The sequence below is a fragment of the Chlamydotis macqueenii genome, chromosome 2 (assembly GCF_036417535.1).
Source record: "Chlamydotis macqueenii isolate bChlMac1 chromosome 2, bChlMac1.mat, whole genome shotgun sequence".
NCBI classification, from domain to species: Eukaryota; Metazoa; Chordata; class Aves; order Otidiformes; family Otididae; genus Chlamydotis; species Chlamydotis macqueenii.
In genome coordinates, this window is record NC_141557.1 from 28,539,782 (window position 1) to 28,555,081 (window position 15,300).

The window sequence follows — 15,300 nt, forward strand, 5'->3', positions numbered from 1 at the left end:
GTCTTAGTGGTTTTTTGGGTTTTTTATTTTTTTTTGCTTTTAAATGGTTTCTTAGGTATATGTATTTGTTCCTTTTTGAGGTACATAAGTAGTTTAAAGGCATACATGTTTCTATCTGAGGAAATAAGACACTTCTGTGGCATTTGGATCTTGTTTCTAGGTATATTGAGATGATTGTGGCCATCCTTTCTCCCAGCTCTTATATTTGTGGATGAAGTGTTTAAATGTTTTGACAACGAAGATGCTTTTATTGTTGTGAAAATAATTTCCCGTTTTTCTGTTTGTTATTCAAAATTGAGCAAATAACAGATCTTTTGTTTGTTTTAATTAAAATTGAAGTTCCTAGCATAATCCATGTGTCTTCATTTTTCAATATTAGGACTCATTGATCCTTGAGAAATCTCAAAATTGGACTTCCCAGAAAATGGACCATATTTTGATTTGTTGCGTTTGTCTTGGAGATAACAGTGAAGATGCTGATGAAATCATCCAGTGTGACAACTGTGGAATAACAGTGCATGAAGGTAATCCAACCCTTCATTCTCGTTGTGGGAGGAAAGCATGTGCTCTGCTTTTAATAAAATTTTGACTTGCTTTATTTTTTTTAAAAAAAGGAGCGTTTGAACTCTAGCAGGTGTTTTTTCTAATACTACATGCATTCTTTTTAGTGGTAAAACATCCATTTTCAATTCTACTGAAGCAAATATAAGTAACTACGGAACAGGACATGGACTACAGATACCTATATAATGAATCAGCGTGCAAATACTGAAGCTATAGGTTGTATTTTCAGGGCTTTAGGATATTATATTAAATATAGTTTCATCTTAACTATTTCAGTATATGAATTTGGTTGCATTACTGTGATATAAGATCATGAGATTTCCTTCTAAAAGGAAAGGGTTTTTTCCATATATTTTTGCTGTACTGAAAAGGCAGAGACATTGGAAGAAGGAGCGAAAGGAATTGTCCATGGCTTTAGTTATAACTGAAAAGAGCTAGCCTTGAAATTTCTCATAATTTTCACTGACAATTTGAAATGAGGAAATTTTAAAGTTAAAACATACTCACATAGTTGTTTTGCTAATTGCTCCAAAATCTAGTCCGTGTTTGTGTTATAGAAGTAGAAGGTCTGGTTTTAAAGAAATACTTCCGTAATAATTCTAATGTGAGTGTACGGAATTTTAAAAACTTTACATGGAAGGGGAAACTGTATTGTGTGTTGTTGCTCTTTCTCTTGAGATAGATAGGAAGGTAGGGTATATACTAACGCAGAGATGCATACCTACTTTGTTGAAAAACAAAACCTGGTTTTTTTCTTCATTAATGAGGTAGAGTTTTTTAGCATTTCTGCTATCCTGTACCTTTTTAGGGCTTCGCTTTTTTTTTTAAGGTTTCCCAGGAAAATGAGAGAGGCTGCTTCAATCCTTGAAATTAAAATAAGATAGACTTTAATTTTTCAAAAGCATAAAATACCTTTATTTAATTTATGTAACTCCCATAATTTTAATATTTTTTGGAGCTGTTTAGCATACCCTTTCAGGTAGGAAGTGCTTTTCTTAATCCTCTACTCCCCTTTTGTTTTCTCATACTAGATTAAAAATTGCTTCAAAACAGTAGTTTTCATGCATTGAACTGTAGTTCAGTTCTTTGCTTAGCATCACTTAGGAAACTGACGATGGAATTTCTGTCCTGAGGTTCAGATGGCTTATGTTAAGTGTCAACATGTACTCTAACTCCTGATCTCCTGTTGCAGTCCTTTGAAGAGCCAATCAGTACTGTCAATAAGGCTTAGAGAGTAATTTAGTTGACCTAATTTGTGATGAGCTGAATCACGCTTTAGGTGCCTTTGAGGGCATTAGTCAGGTCTTCATTGACTATAACAAGTGTTAGACTCCTAAATTTAAGTGTCTTGGTATGCTTGTGGAATTCCTTCTTCTCTATCTGTGAAGTTTTTTGAAAGTAATGTGCAGAATATATTCAATTTGAGCTGCGGTAAACTACTAAAAGTTGGTTTTATAGAATGTAGATAGTTTTGTTTTGTTTTTTCACTAGCACAGTCTAATGTTAATTCATGAGAAAAGAAAAATTGAATGAAAGTGTCTTTTGCTGATAGTTATGAATGCCTATTTGAGAATTTCCCAAACATTTTATACAGTCAGTACATCTAAACCCTAAAGCCATGGAGCTCCCCGAAAATTCTTCTATAAGATTTCTTTAATGATTGTACAGTTAGTTATGTTAAACTGCAGAACAGTTGTTACAGAGACATGATCTTCTGCCTTTTTAGAATAAAATGATGGCAAATTTGTTTTTTATTCCAGAGGAGTGCCTTAAAAATCCCCAAAAGATTACTTCCTCATTTTGTTCAGTTTACTAAACCTTTAACGTAACGCTACAAAACATAAGATTATAGCTGGCTTTCACTCACAAGAAAATAGTTCCATAGTTTGAAACTCACTTGAATTTTAGTAGTTCAAAATCTGTCTAAAAGTAATTGCTGCCATTCTTCTTTTTAAAATGTTATAGGCAAAGATTCCTGGTAGACCCACTGATATAAAGAGTACAATGGGTGTATATTTCTTTTGTTGTTATTGCAACAAAGTGAAGTAGATTAATTCAGATTTAAATTTCTAGTTTATTCTGATAAGTTCTGCAGGCTGGACAAGCTAATTGACTAAGGATGTTTGTTAATTTTTCACACTTATGGTTGAAAATTTAGCTGTTTACGGTTTATTTTAATAATAAATACTTAAAAAAAAAAGCAAGCTGAGCAGGTGAAAGTAATTGTTGACTGTGGTAAAACTGTAAATTTCCCTGGCAACAAGCTGAACTTCAAATCTCTGGTAAATGCAATTTCGAAGTTTACTTGACATTTTATTTATATGTTTCATTGCTTCATATGTATATTAATTTGTAAATATAATACTGCAGTTTTAAGTAGAATTGAACATTTATTTCAGTGTATTTTTCTATACTTTGATATTTTAGAATGATAAGAGCAGGTACTGTTATAAATCTGAACATGTTTCAGTAATTTGTTTAAATAATTGCTTGCAGCAAATAAAAAAATTATTTAGAAATTTGGAACCATTGAAGCTTTAGTTTGATTTAGTGATCTTTTTTATATATATGTATGTTCAATAACTTGGAGATTTCTGCACTCTTGCCCAGTGGTCGTTGACTTGTATTACTTTTGAATATGTGACTAAGAAATGAAGACAAAGCCTATCATAAAGAAGTTGCAATCAAAACCAAAATGCAATGCAACAATTACTTTTTGTTCCTATTGGCTTAATCATTCAACTTGGATGATTTCCAAATATAAATTGAGAAGTCGTTGAAGAAATAATTCCTGTCTAATAATATAAACATTGCTTGCAACCTTGAGAATTTTTTTTTAATGTTAATAGAGGCAAAGTTTACTCTTAGTATCATTGGCTTTAACCTGTACCTTGTAACTGTGTGCCGAGATCATGGACATACGCTGTATTATGAGAAGTCCTTCGTACTCCTGTACGCAGCTGCTTTGTAGTTTGAAAAGTGTGTTCCAGTAATAAGTGAATCTATTTTGTAAGGGTATTGGAATCCCAAAATTTGTTCTTATTTTTGCGGGTTTTCTTTAGTAAGTAGATTGCTGTGGCTGCAGACACCATACTGTGTCCTGAAATTTGTTCTGATGTTTGAGCTTTTGAGTTTTTCAGAAAATGCAGTTTCTGGCACATGACTGAATGAAGAGGCTCCTATTTATGAATTGGATAGAAACTGATGCAGTGATGTGTACCTGTGTTTGCCTGCAGTTGCAAAGAATAAGACGCCCATTTCCTGTCAAGTGATTTGCTTTTCCCTAGAATCTCAAACCCAAAAAGCCTGTTGTCCTGAAATGCCCAAACAAAGCTGCTGAAATACCCTATGGGTTTTTTTCATAGTTTTTCTATGCAATTTCAAGTTGTATTATAAATCAATGTTTTATCTTCTTTTCTATAGCACTGTAAATACTTATTTGTAAGAAAGTGCACTCCTTTCACACCCTACTGATGTCCTACCCAGGGACCCACATAATGATGATATTGGTGATTTGATTATTCTTTCTCTGAAGACCTTATTTTCTCTCTCCTTGTTGACTATTATAGAAACTGTTCTACTTCACAGGGAGGGATCTTATACTCTTGGCTTGTGCCTTTGTACGCTACTGAAGTGAAAGTTCCTGTCTACCACAGAACCTTTCAGGTGACTTGAAAAGGTGGCCACCTCTGTATTTAATATGAAGTTATTCACTACCTGTGAGAATGCTGTCCTTGAGTTGAGCCTACTTCTTCTGGACACCAGAGCTCCCTTCCTTCCCTGGGAGGGGTCTCTTACTCTTCTTGTAGGTATTGGTCAAAGGGCAGGTCCCATGCGATAGTGTGGCCCCTTAATGTGAAGGTGAGCATTTGAGTTGTGATCCCTAAGTGACTGCATGCCAGCATAGTTGTTGGCAAGAATCTGTTACCTTCTGTTTTAAGTTAAGCAAAGTCTAGATCTCCGTTCTCCCTTGCTCTGCTAAGTTTTGGCTTTTCTAGCACGGGGAACCTTATCACTGTTCAAACTGCTCTATTACTGGTGCACCTGGGTACTTAGTGCTAGCGCCTTTTCCTTTTGAGTATCTGGTCCAGCCACTGCCTGTTCAGTCATGATTTGTGTTGGTTTTGGTTTGCTCGCTTGGCGTTAATCAACTGTTACATGAGTGCTTCCATGGGAAAAGAGGGGTGATAACTCATCTGGGAGCAACTTGGCCAGCACTCATGTGGAACACAGTGACATGGACAAGAGTTAGAGGGGGATTCTGATTCAGACCGAGAGTCATGGACCCTTAATAAACACTTTTGCTTGCCTTACTTGCTTTGAGATTGCTAGAAATTCAGTTTCCTTTCCAGTGCAACTATTTGCTGTGTGATGTTCATACAGTTCATTCTATATCACCTGCATGCCCTCCATCACTTGTCCAAAAGCTATGGCTGCTCTGCAGATGTGTCCAAAAATCTGTAAACTTTGTGGAGCAAATAACTGCTTCAAAGCGACAGAAATCGGTAACTGCCTCTAAAACTGCAAAAGTAGCATACATGTCATGCTAATTTAGTATCTGCTCTTATACTTTGCATTCATCTTTTATGTCTAAAGAACCTGTAATTAATTAGTAAGTCCATCAGTTAAAAGTTTGTTCTCATTTTACGTATCAACTTATTTTAAAAAAGGGAAAATGTTTACATTGCTAGGGCAAAAAAAATCTTTTGTACTGAATTTATAGGTGTACTGTTGCTTTTCAGAGTGTTGACTTGTGTGTGGAGATAATTCTCATTTCTTTTTATAAAAATCTTCTTTAGGCACTAATCTGTCATTTTGGATAAATGCTTTTGTGGTGAGATCTTGTAATAGCAGGACACGCCCAACTGTGGTGTCAGTTTTTCGGACATACTGATTGCAGCATGTCTGAGGAAAATGCCTGGTGTGTATCATAGCATGTGCCATAACTGTAGGTAGCACACTTGCCAACTATTGCCCTTGGGTTAGTCGCTGTGAATTAAATGAGAGAAGTTTTACACTTTTCCAGCTGTTTCATTTCCATCCCCTCTGTTTGTTTCTTACTTTACTGCGATGTGTATGGCAGGGAATAAGATTTCTCTAGCAGCAAGCAATAGTGCGGTTGCCATATGCTTTACAGTAGCAAAACGTTTTTGAGTTTTAATTTTGCTGCTTACCCTGGCCTGCTGCTGTTTGGTATAAAACCTCATTTAGTGAAATCATGTGCTTTAGTACTCTCCATTTACTAAATAAAAATACTGTTCGGAATTTATGACGTGTGAATTGATTCATGTCTTTAGTCTAAACTGTTGGTACAATTAAGGATTGAATGTAACATTTTAAATAGTGTGATGTCACAGTTTTTATTTTTGCAAACCTACAGTTTACCTTAAAGGTAAAGTTCATGTTTTCATGATCTTTGTAACAAGATCATGCTTCAGCCTATATGTAGATGTAGTTAGTGTATGCAGATATTCTGTTTGAGGGGCAAAAAAATAGCCTCCCAGAGAGACGGAGGAACAGATGCAGCCAAGGCAAGAATTAGGTCTCTCTTCCCATTTCTCTCAGTGGTATAAATTTCAGAACAGTTGTTTTAATTGTAGCATTTATAGTGTTTGCAGTTTCATTTTAATGACAATTGCATAAAAAATAACCTATTGACCATGTACTATGACTTTAAAATCAGGGAATAAAAAAGTTCGTTTTCTGTATAAAATGACATACATTTGATAGACAGTTTGGCTGTAATCTTAATATACAGATGCAGTTTGTAGAACAGTAAATGTTGGGAGAGTTTTAACTTCTTGACTTTTATGTGTGTAAATTCACAGATTAATATTATACTAAGCCAGTTTTATTGTTTAGTGTAAGAGGCATTCAAGGAAGTGGCAGACATGGAGTTGTGATACAGTAATCTAAGAACATACAGGTATGAGGATTTAGTGAACTTTAGTTGGAAAGGGGCTCTCGAGTATTCTAAAGATCCAAAATTCAGAATTTTTGTGAATATTAAGGAAAGGCAGCATGCATTTTAAGCGAAGTATTTAGAAGTTGTTTTATTTTCTTCAACATATTTTCCAGTCAGAGAGGCGAGTGGTTGACTTAACGCACCATCTACACAACTGCGGTGCTTTTAGAAAGAACTTGAAGATTACCTCCTGGTGTTGCTTGAGAGATTTACTTGTAGTGAGCCCTTTCATTGCTTTCTGTTCCAATACCAGCAATCCTCAACAGTTAATATAGGAAAGTTAGACTGGACAGCTCTTTCTTGCTCATCGGCTTAATTGTTTAATGGAATGATTTATCAATGGAATGATTATCAAGCAGCGGCTTCGGATCTGCATGTCTGTGCATTTTAAAGAGTCATAAAAATAATGTTTTTAAAAATTTTTTTAATAGGATCAAAATAATTGTTTCAGCATGGGAAAAGAAGGCAGGTGGTAGTAAGTTGAACCTTTGTTGCATTCAGCAGTTTTAAAGATCTTAAAATGACGTATTTAAATAGGTAATTGTCTGTTACCGATGAAAGAATATTACTGTGGTAAAAATATGAAAAATACAGCAGGTTTTTTAAAACTCTGAACTCTTGATCTGTATATTCTAACTTTTCAGACAGATTTGGACAAAAATGCATTTAGGTTTTTTTTATCAAGTGCCTTTTGTACTGTAGCTCTGATTTAGTACACGAAAAATTCAATTATAGCCATGCAGTAGCAAACACTTTTTTCCCCGGTTTCAACTTTTTAAGGGAGAAATGAGTCTCTGAGCATGACTATCATAAAGTTACTTGAAATTGGAAAGTGAAAACTGCTGAAAATATAGTCTAGAACTGCAAGTTTATCTTTTTCATTAGTATTAATTAATTGCATCTGCTTGCTTGAATGCATTTGATAATCTATTTATCCACAATTTAAAATTTTGACAAAGTGTCTGTAGCATTCTGTTGTTTAGAAAGGGATGTTAATCTGATCAAATGAGTTTTTCTGTTGGCAGTTGCTATTACAACTTGTGATAACAAGAGAAACAATGAAGTCAGTATATTGAGAAATTTAAAATTTTTTTTCTTTTTTTTTTTTTTTTTTTAATTTTTGCTTACTAAGTGAGCAGTGTTTTTCAGCTTTGCCAGAGTTTTCATTATGGCTGCTAGTTAATAACCCGAAAGTAGATTTCCATTTCTTGAAAAACTGTAAGGTATTGAAGTTTTTTTGTTTCACAATTTCTACAAAAGGGTTTTCTTCTGAAACTACTTTTGCCTTCATACTTCAATTGGAGTTAAATAATTTTTTTTTTGGTTCCTTGTATATTTAAAAAACAAACATTACATCTGCTCCTGTATATATCTGGCATCTTAATGTCAAATGACATCATCAATGTGTTATCTGTCGTTCTTTAAATCAGGATAAATATATTTTGTCATTGATTATTTTTTTATTCTGAGTTATTAAACTGTTTTTGAATCGTGAAAGTTTTATTATTTAAAAATTGCAGTACTGGTAATTTTTTTGCTTCACTATACCTTTTTTAGCCTGCAAGGAACTTTCACTGCTAGCTTTTTTAACAGGAATTTAATTCTATTCTTATACATATTGATTTTTGATGTCAAAACCATATGCAAGATTTGTCATCTTAGACATTCTCGCTTAACAGACATTTCATAAATGCGGCTGTTCAACAGATTTGTGTTATCCATATGGATATTACATTGCTGAAATTTGACCTCTCCTTTGGTTTCTGTTAACAGCCCAAAAGCAGCAAATGACTATTTATGGCAAACATAAGAAAAATTCTGATTTAAAACAGTTGCATATCCTTAGCAAAAAATAGAGCTTAACAAGTGGTTTCTAATTAATTTTGGGACTCGGCTCTTCATTCTATTAAGTATTATTGGATCAAATTTAAACTTCAGCTGTTGGATCTGAGGATTTGAGTAGAAATTATTTATGATGCATTACCTAATTACCTATTTAAAAGTATTATTCATAAAGCTCAGTTTTGTTTCACTATCTGTATATGTTAGTCCTAACTCCTTCTGGAAGGTAAAGTCTCCAGGCATGCTACGTAGAGTTCAGACTTATTTTGGACCATACTGAAATTCGTCCGTGCCACTACTCAGCCAAGAACAATTGCAAAGTACCTCTTATGAAACCTTGCACTGAAGTTTTTTTTCCCCTATAGTTGAAGGTAACAGTTTGATGTATGTGGGTATAAAAAGCTACCAGAGTGCAGCCCTTTCATTGCTTACATGGCTTCGTAGCAAACAAGGTTTTGGATTGCAGCTTTGATTCTGTAGCTTTATTTGGCAGGGTACACTGAGTCGACTGCAGTCTTACGGACTGGATTTCCTTTTCTTAGCTCTGCTGTGGGCAAGATTGTTTTGATGTATTTATCTGCAATGATTAATGGTAATCTAGTCTATTTTCTCCAGCTAATAACCACCCCTTTTGCTGATTGTAACAATATGGTGTGTAGCTTTTCCTAAATGACAGTTAGGGGAAAGAGTAAATGCCTCCTTGTCTATTAGACATCTTAAAGTCTTTAAATCTGTCACTAAGACTTCTGTACAAATTGGGACAAAACATTTGGGTTAAAAATACAGACAATTTTTTTGTATCTACTTGAAAAAAAGACCAAATTTGTATTGCTATAGAAACAATGTTTGATGCCAACACATATGATAAAGATGGAAATAATTACAGCACATGTATGTCATTTTCTGGGAAGAAATAACAAAAAAAAATCAAGTATAAATGACTGATAAGTATAATTAGGCAACTATTTCAGAATTAAAGAAAGACAGCTTGAGGAAGTTGTGCTAATTTTAGCACTTAGTTAGTAAAGCAAATCTAATTACTTTCGATTGGAGAAGCAGCAGCGGTGTTTGAAAGAAACTGATTTTATTTTGCCATATGGATTGATGACAGTATTACTGCTTCTGTAGCATTATGTAATTTTTAATAAGTACATTTAGGAAAATATTAATATGTTAAGAAGTCTATAGGGATTGTGAAAAGCTTAATTTTTCATCAGCTCTATGATATCAATGGGTTGTGTATTTGTTCAATAATGTAATTGCTTAAAAGTTGCTTCACTGGCCTGAAATTAAAAAATGACTTTCTGGAAGACCATCTAAAGCTGGTACCACATGATAAAGAAAATGGAGTTACCTCATGTGAGAGCTATATGATATTTCACATACTTAATGAAACTCATCTGTGAATGCACTTCTGTGCATTACTTGTCCTTTGATTCTGGAATACTTTTATAATTAAAAGAAACATTCTGGCTTCTTATCTTAATTCTTATTGATGAACCTCGTTCCATAATGGAAGACTATACTTAAGCGGTTCCTACGGTGTTATTGCTTATTTCCTGAATATAGTTTTAGTCTATTATGCAGAACTCTTTTCTGTCACAAGCAGAGTTAGAGCACTTGCTATTTTATTGCAGTCAGTGAGTAATGAACCAAAGTAACAAATCATGTTGCTATTTAATTGCAGAATTCAATAATTTAACTGTTCTGCGAGCACAAATGTTGACTTGATCACTGTTTTTGATAAATAGCTGAATTTAGTCTTTTAGTAAAGTCCCTACTGTGCTGTAAGTGTTGACAATGAAATAATATTTTTCTCTTATTGACTAACAGATGTTCAAAGTGCGACATATTCAGAAATACAGTTTTGTGGTGATAAGCTTTAAGATTTTCCTTGTTGACATTTGTGGTAGTAATAATACTACTTTTATTCTTGTGCAAAATGTAAATAACAAGCTTCTAAATCACTTAAAAAAATAGTGTTTTCCTACATTTCTAGTGCATAGACACCTTAACAATCATAAAGAATACAGCTGATATACCAAAAAATAATAGAGAAATTGAATGATTGAATTTAGCCATAATTTAAAGCCAGGTAAAAATGAGAATGGTGATTGATAAAGTATATTAATTTTTTTTTTTTTTTAAGCAGCCTGTTGTCTCAAAACTGTTAGTCTGTGCTCTGTACTTCGGTTTTGAAGTTATAGAAGGTCTTTAGTCCTTTCCTTAGCTTATTGCATTTAACTTGAATTATATTTTTTAATTTGAAAAAATGCTTTGAGTTTTTCTCAGTCTTTGTTGGTTGCTTTAAGTCTTGTTTTCTTAATTTCCTTCTTAATGGATAGTCTGGAAGAACACCAAGCATTGCTAAAAGAATAAAATAAACACACTTTTTCTTCTTGTTTTTCAGTTGTAATTGAAGACGGTCACATAAAATAGATCACTTCTTAGAATTAGGTTCTCTTTAAAATGGAACTTCTGCACTAAAGATAATGTTTGCAAAAATATTGTAAGCTTTTTTGAGACTTTTGTTATCATTCCTCTGAATGTATATGTGTGTATGTTTCCTGCTGAAATCATAACTGACAGCTGTCTGCTTTTACAATTGTCTTTCCTTATACTGGTTTTCCATTTTTTCACTTTGTAGGTTGCTATGGTGTTGATGGAGAGAGTGACTCTATCATGAGCTCAGCTTCAGAAAATTCCACAGAACCTTGGTTTTGTGATGCATGCAAATGTGGTGTCACACCTAGTTGTGAATTGTGTCCTAATCAGGATGGCATCTTCAAGGAGACTGATGCAGGCAGGTAAGACTAAGGAAGTGATGTTTGGAATTTAGAATCATAGAATGGTTAGGGTTGGAAGGGACCTTCAAAGGTCATCCAGTCCAACCCCCCTGCAAGGAGCAGGGACATCCCGGACTAGATCATGTTGCTCAGAGCCTCATCCAACCTGGCCTTGAACGTTTCCAGGGATGGGGCATCAACCACCTCTCTGGGAAACCTGTTCCAGTGTTCCACCACCCTCAGTGTAAAAAATTTTTTCCTAATATCTAATCTAAATCTACCTCCCTCTATTTTAAAACCATTACCCCTCATCCTGTCACAACAGGCCCTACTGAACAGTCTCTTCCCATCTTTCCTGTAGGCCCCCTTGAGGTACTGGAAGACCGCTATCAGGTCTCCCTGGAGTCTCCTCTTCTCCAGGCTGAACAGCCCCAACTCTTTCAGCCTGTCCTTATCGGAGAGGTGCTCCAGCCCTCTTATCATCTTCGTGGCCCTCCTCTGGACCTTCTCCAACTGGTTCATGTCCTTCTTATGTTGGGGTCTCCAGAACTGGACACAGTACTCCAGGTGGGGTCTCACCAGGGCAGAGTAGAGGGAGAGAATCGCCTCCCTCGACCTGCTGGCTATGCTTCTTTTGATGCAGCCCAGGATGCGGTTGGCCTTCTGGGCCGCAAGGGTGCACTGCTGGCTCATGTTAAGCTTCTCATCCACCAGCACTCCCAAGTCCTTCTCCTCAGGGCTTCTCTCAATCCATTCTCTGCCCAGCCTTTATTTGTGCCTGGGATTGCCATGACCCAGGTGCAGGACCTTGCACTTGGCCTGGTTGAGCTTCATGAGGTTTGCATGGGCCCACCTCTCCAGCCTGTCAAGGTCCCTCTGGATGGCATCCCTCCCTTCCAGTGTGTCGATGGCACCACACAGCTTGCTGTCATTGGCGAACTTGCTGAGGGTGCGCTCTATTCCACTGTCCATGTTGCCGACAAAGACGTTCAACTGGGCCGGGCCCAACATGGACCCCTGAGGGACGCCACTTGTCACTGGTTTGATCTCATCTTAGATGGATATTGCCCTAGTCTATTGCCCTAGGAGACAATGCCATAAATTAAACTTTGTTGTTGATGTGTTCTGTCTCTTACCTTACTTTTGACATGAGTGCTCTTTGGATAATCAATAACCTAATTTTTTATTTGCTCCTAATATTCTTCATGCCCATTATAATAATAGGAAGATGTTATCTTGAGGTGAATTTGAGCATGAAGATTTATGGACCTATGAGCAAAAGATAAACCAAAGTGAAAAAAAAATCACCATTTGTTTCAGGGACTGATAAGTCCCGTTCTTCAGTATGAAGTCACCGCGTATTATTATTTGTATATAGATCTCTTACTGAATATACTGGAAGACCTTTCTTTGTTTCCTTGAACTACTTGTGTGATACACCTTTTTTAATAGAAAACCATACTAGTGAAGATGATAGGAGTCTTGAAAAAGAAACTTTTTTTTTTTTAATCAGGAATGCAGTTTACATTTAAACAAAAATGTTTCCTGTGTAGAGGAAGTTAATAACCCGTAAACTCTTACTCAGTATTCAGACATCTGTATGGATAATGGTGTGAAAGACTTCTCTCGCTTAACCAATGACTTGAACTATTGACAGCAGGGACTGGGGATCAGAAACTTTGTGTAGTTGTTTTGGATTTGCTCAAGCTTGGAGTTGCAGTGAGAAAAGAAGGACTTGAGTCCCTTGACCTTCACTGCTGAATAGTAGTGATAGTAGTGTGGTAATACACAAAGCTTTCAGATGCTGGGCTTATCATAAGCTTTTCATTGATTGTGTTAAAACAGGAAGGCAATAATTAGTTGGTGAGGTTGTTCAGAGAAAAAAGAAGCTTTCTTAATCCAGTTTCAATGTTTCTGTTTGAGATGTAGAAATACGAAGGTCTGCAGACATACCTTATTGATAGTGATGAGTTGGAAAGAATACAGAGTTGGAAAGAGTACGGTTAAATATTCAATATTCGTACAAATACTTTAAGTACTCCAAGATTCAGAAACGCCAATGTGTTGCTGTAAAACTTTTCGTGTTTTTTTAATATGAGTTAATAGACACATTGCTATTTACACTTAGCTATGTATTTTAGAACATCTTTTGTACTAGCAAACTGCAAAATATAACCATGCCCTCGCTCTTTCTTCACCCGTCGGTTTGTAGTGGTCTTCATGGTTTTCCCTGCTCATTGTGAGGAGTTCCCTAATTAGACTTGCAGAAACTCTATGAAGTGAGTTAAAGTAAAAGTTTGATCTTATCTGTGTCAGCGAGCTTTTGTATATGTTATTACTTAAGTAATACTTAAGTAATACTTAAGTATCCAACTGTCTTGTGTACATAAGCCTAGCCATATCTGTCTTTTTTTTTCCCCCTTTTTTTCCCAGTTGTTTACTGTTGGGAGTTTTTGTTTTGTTTGATTTTTGGGTTTTGGTTTTGTTTTTTTTTTTTTTAAATTTCTGGTCTTACACAGACTTTACTTATACTGTAACGATCTGGTCCTGCTGTCATTAAAAGCTCAGCAGAGCTCAGGATGGTGTTTTGGAAAGCTTTTTTGACATACTGTGTTGGCTGTCTTTAGAAAAGTAAATACAATATTAAAATGTCATAAATTGATTCCAGTTTTGTGGATTAAATTGTAAATGGCCTTGCATTTCTCCCTTAGTTTGTGTTTTTTCCTCATAGCAAAACCAATTAGAGTTTGTGTTGGGAATACAGTCATAACAAGGGTATTCGTAACACTGAACATTGACCACTAGATGCAGATGCTAGCAGTAACCTTTGGAGGCATCTGCCTTGCTTCACTGAATATACGTTGCGCTCAGCTTCTCAGTTTGTAGCTATGAGATACATTTTAAAGGTATCCATACAGCATGTAAAATAAATCTTTTTTTCCTTCATGCCTTCTACACGCATGTTATAAGGAGGAAACAATGAAAGTAGAAGAAAATACTGTGCGATTTAAAAATAAAAAGTTACACAAGTGAATCAGGATTTGTAGTGAATAATTTTGACCCCATAGAAGCAGTTGTGCTTCTTTTAAAATACTTTTGGTGTTCATATCCTCTGTTTCTGGTCTGTTGTAGGTTCAACAGTGTCTGTGTGTCTCCCTTGTAAAGCTGTTACACAATTAAACAAACTGTACTTTCAGTTCTATTTTCTATTTTAATAATAATGCTGCTATATGGAAAAAATGTTTTTAAAGACTAAAGTCAATTGTCTAACACCTAGGAAATGTGAGAATCAATATAACGTGGAAAATTTTATTTCAGCTTTTTTATTCCTGTGTTCTGTAAGGCAGTTTAGGCAGTAGATTTGTAATTTCCCATATAACTGTAATAGAAACTAGTCAACACTTTAAAAATTGCTTATATGTCTTCTTGTAAAATGGCAATATGCTTTTGGTTAATGTGGAAGCATTTTCTCTGTGACACTGGTTCTCTGTGCAGAAGCACATGCATGCTTTAGTGATTGTGGACATTAAAACATTAATTATTGTTGTTATTGTATTTTACCTGCTAGATAATGCAATATGGCTATCGTGAGTAAGTATAAGTTTATTTTCCCAGGTGAACAGAGCTTATGTACTAGAAAAAAACCCAAATATTAACTACCTTGTGCTCTCTTTCTATCATTTATTTACAAATTTGAATTCTCAAGGGTAATGGGGCACTATAGGCTAAGGGTACAGTCTTAGGGCAGACAATGTCCATTATATTTTTATTGAAATCAGTAAATTGTAACCCTATGCAGTTCTTTTCTTGAAATACTAATAGAGAGACTACTGAATGACAGTCCTTTAGCTCACCAGTGCTCTGTATCCCCTTACCACCTTTTAAAAAGAAATTCTTCATATGCATCAGTGCTGGAAATTACACAAACCAAACCTATTCAGTTTCTCTTCGTAATTGAGTTGGAATAATTTCTCTCTTCCTACATGAAAGGTGGACCATTAGAATAATGAGGTGCTTAATTTCTCAGCAGAAGCCTTTTCACATTAACCTCTCAGTTTCACAAGCATAAATGTGAATTTATGAAATTTTATTTCTCAAAATGCTATTATCCAAGAATATGAATTCTGTCCTTGTTTTGGTATG

General features: G+C 35.2%; 1 protein-coding gene across 1 annotated transcript in view; it reads left to right on the forward strand.

The window, feature by feature from the left end:
- The window catches only part of PHF14 (PHD finger protein 14), a 166,771-nt gene that overhangs the window by 16,635 nt on the left and 134,836 nt on the right, over positions 1-15,300 (forward strand). Inside the window, exons 5-6 of the mRNA XM_086740350.1 lie at positions 380-524; positions 11,019-11,178. Coding sequence (XP_086596476.1) covers positions 380-524; positions 11,019-11,178 — 305 coding nt within the window. The remainder of the gene's footprint in view (positions 1-379; positions 525-11,018; positions 11,179-15,300) is intronic.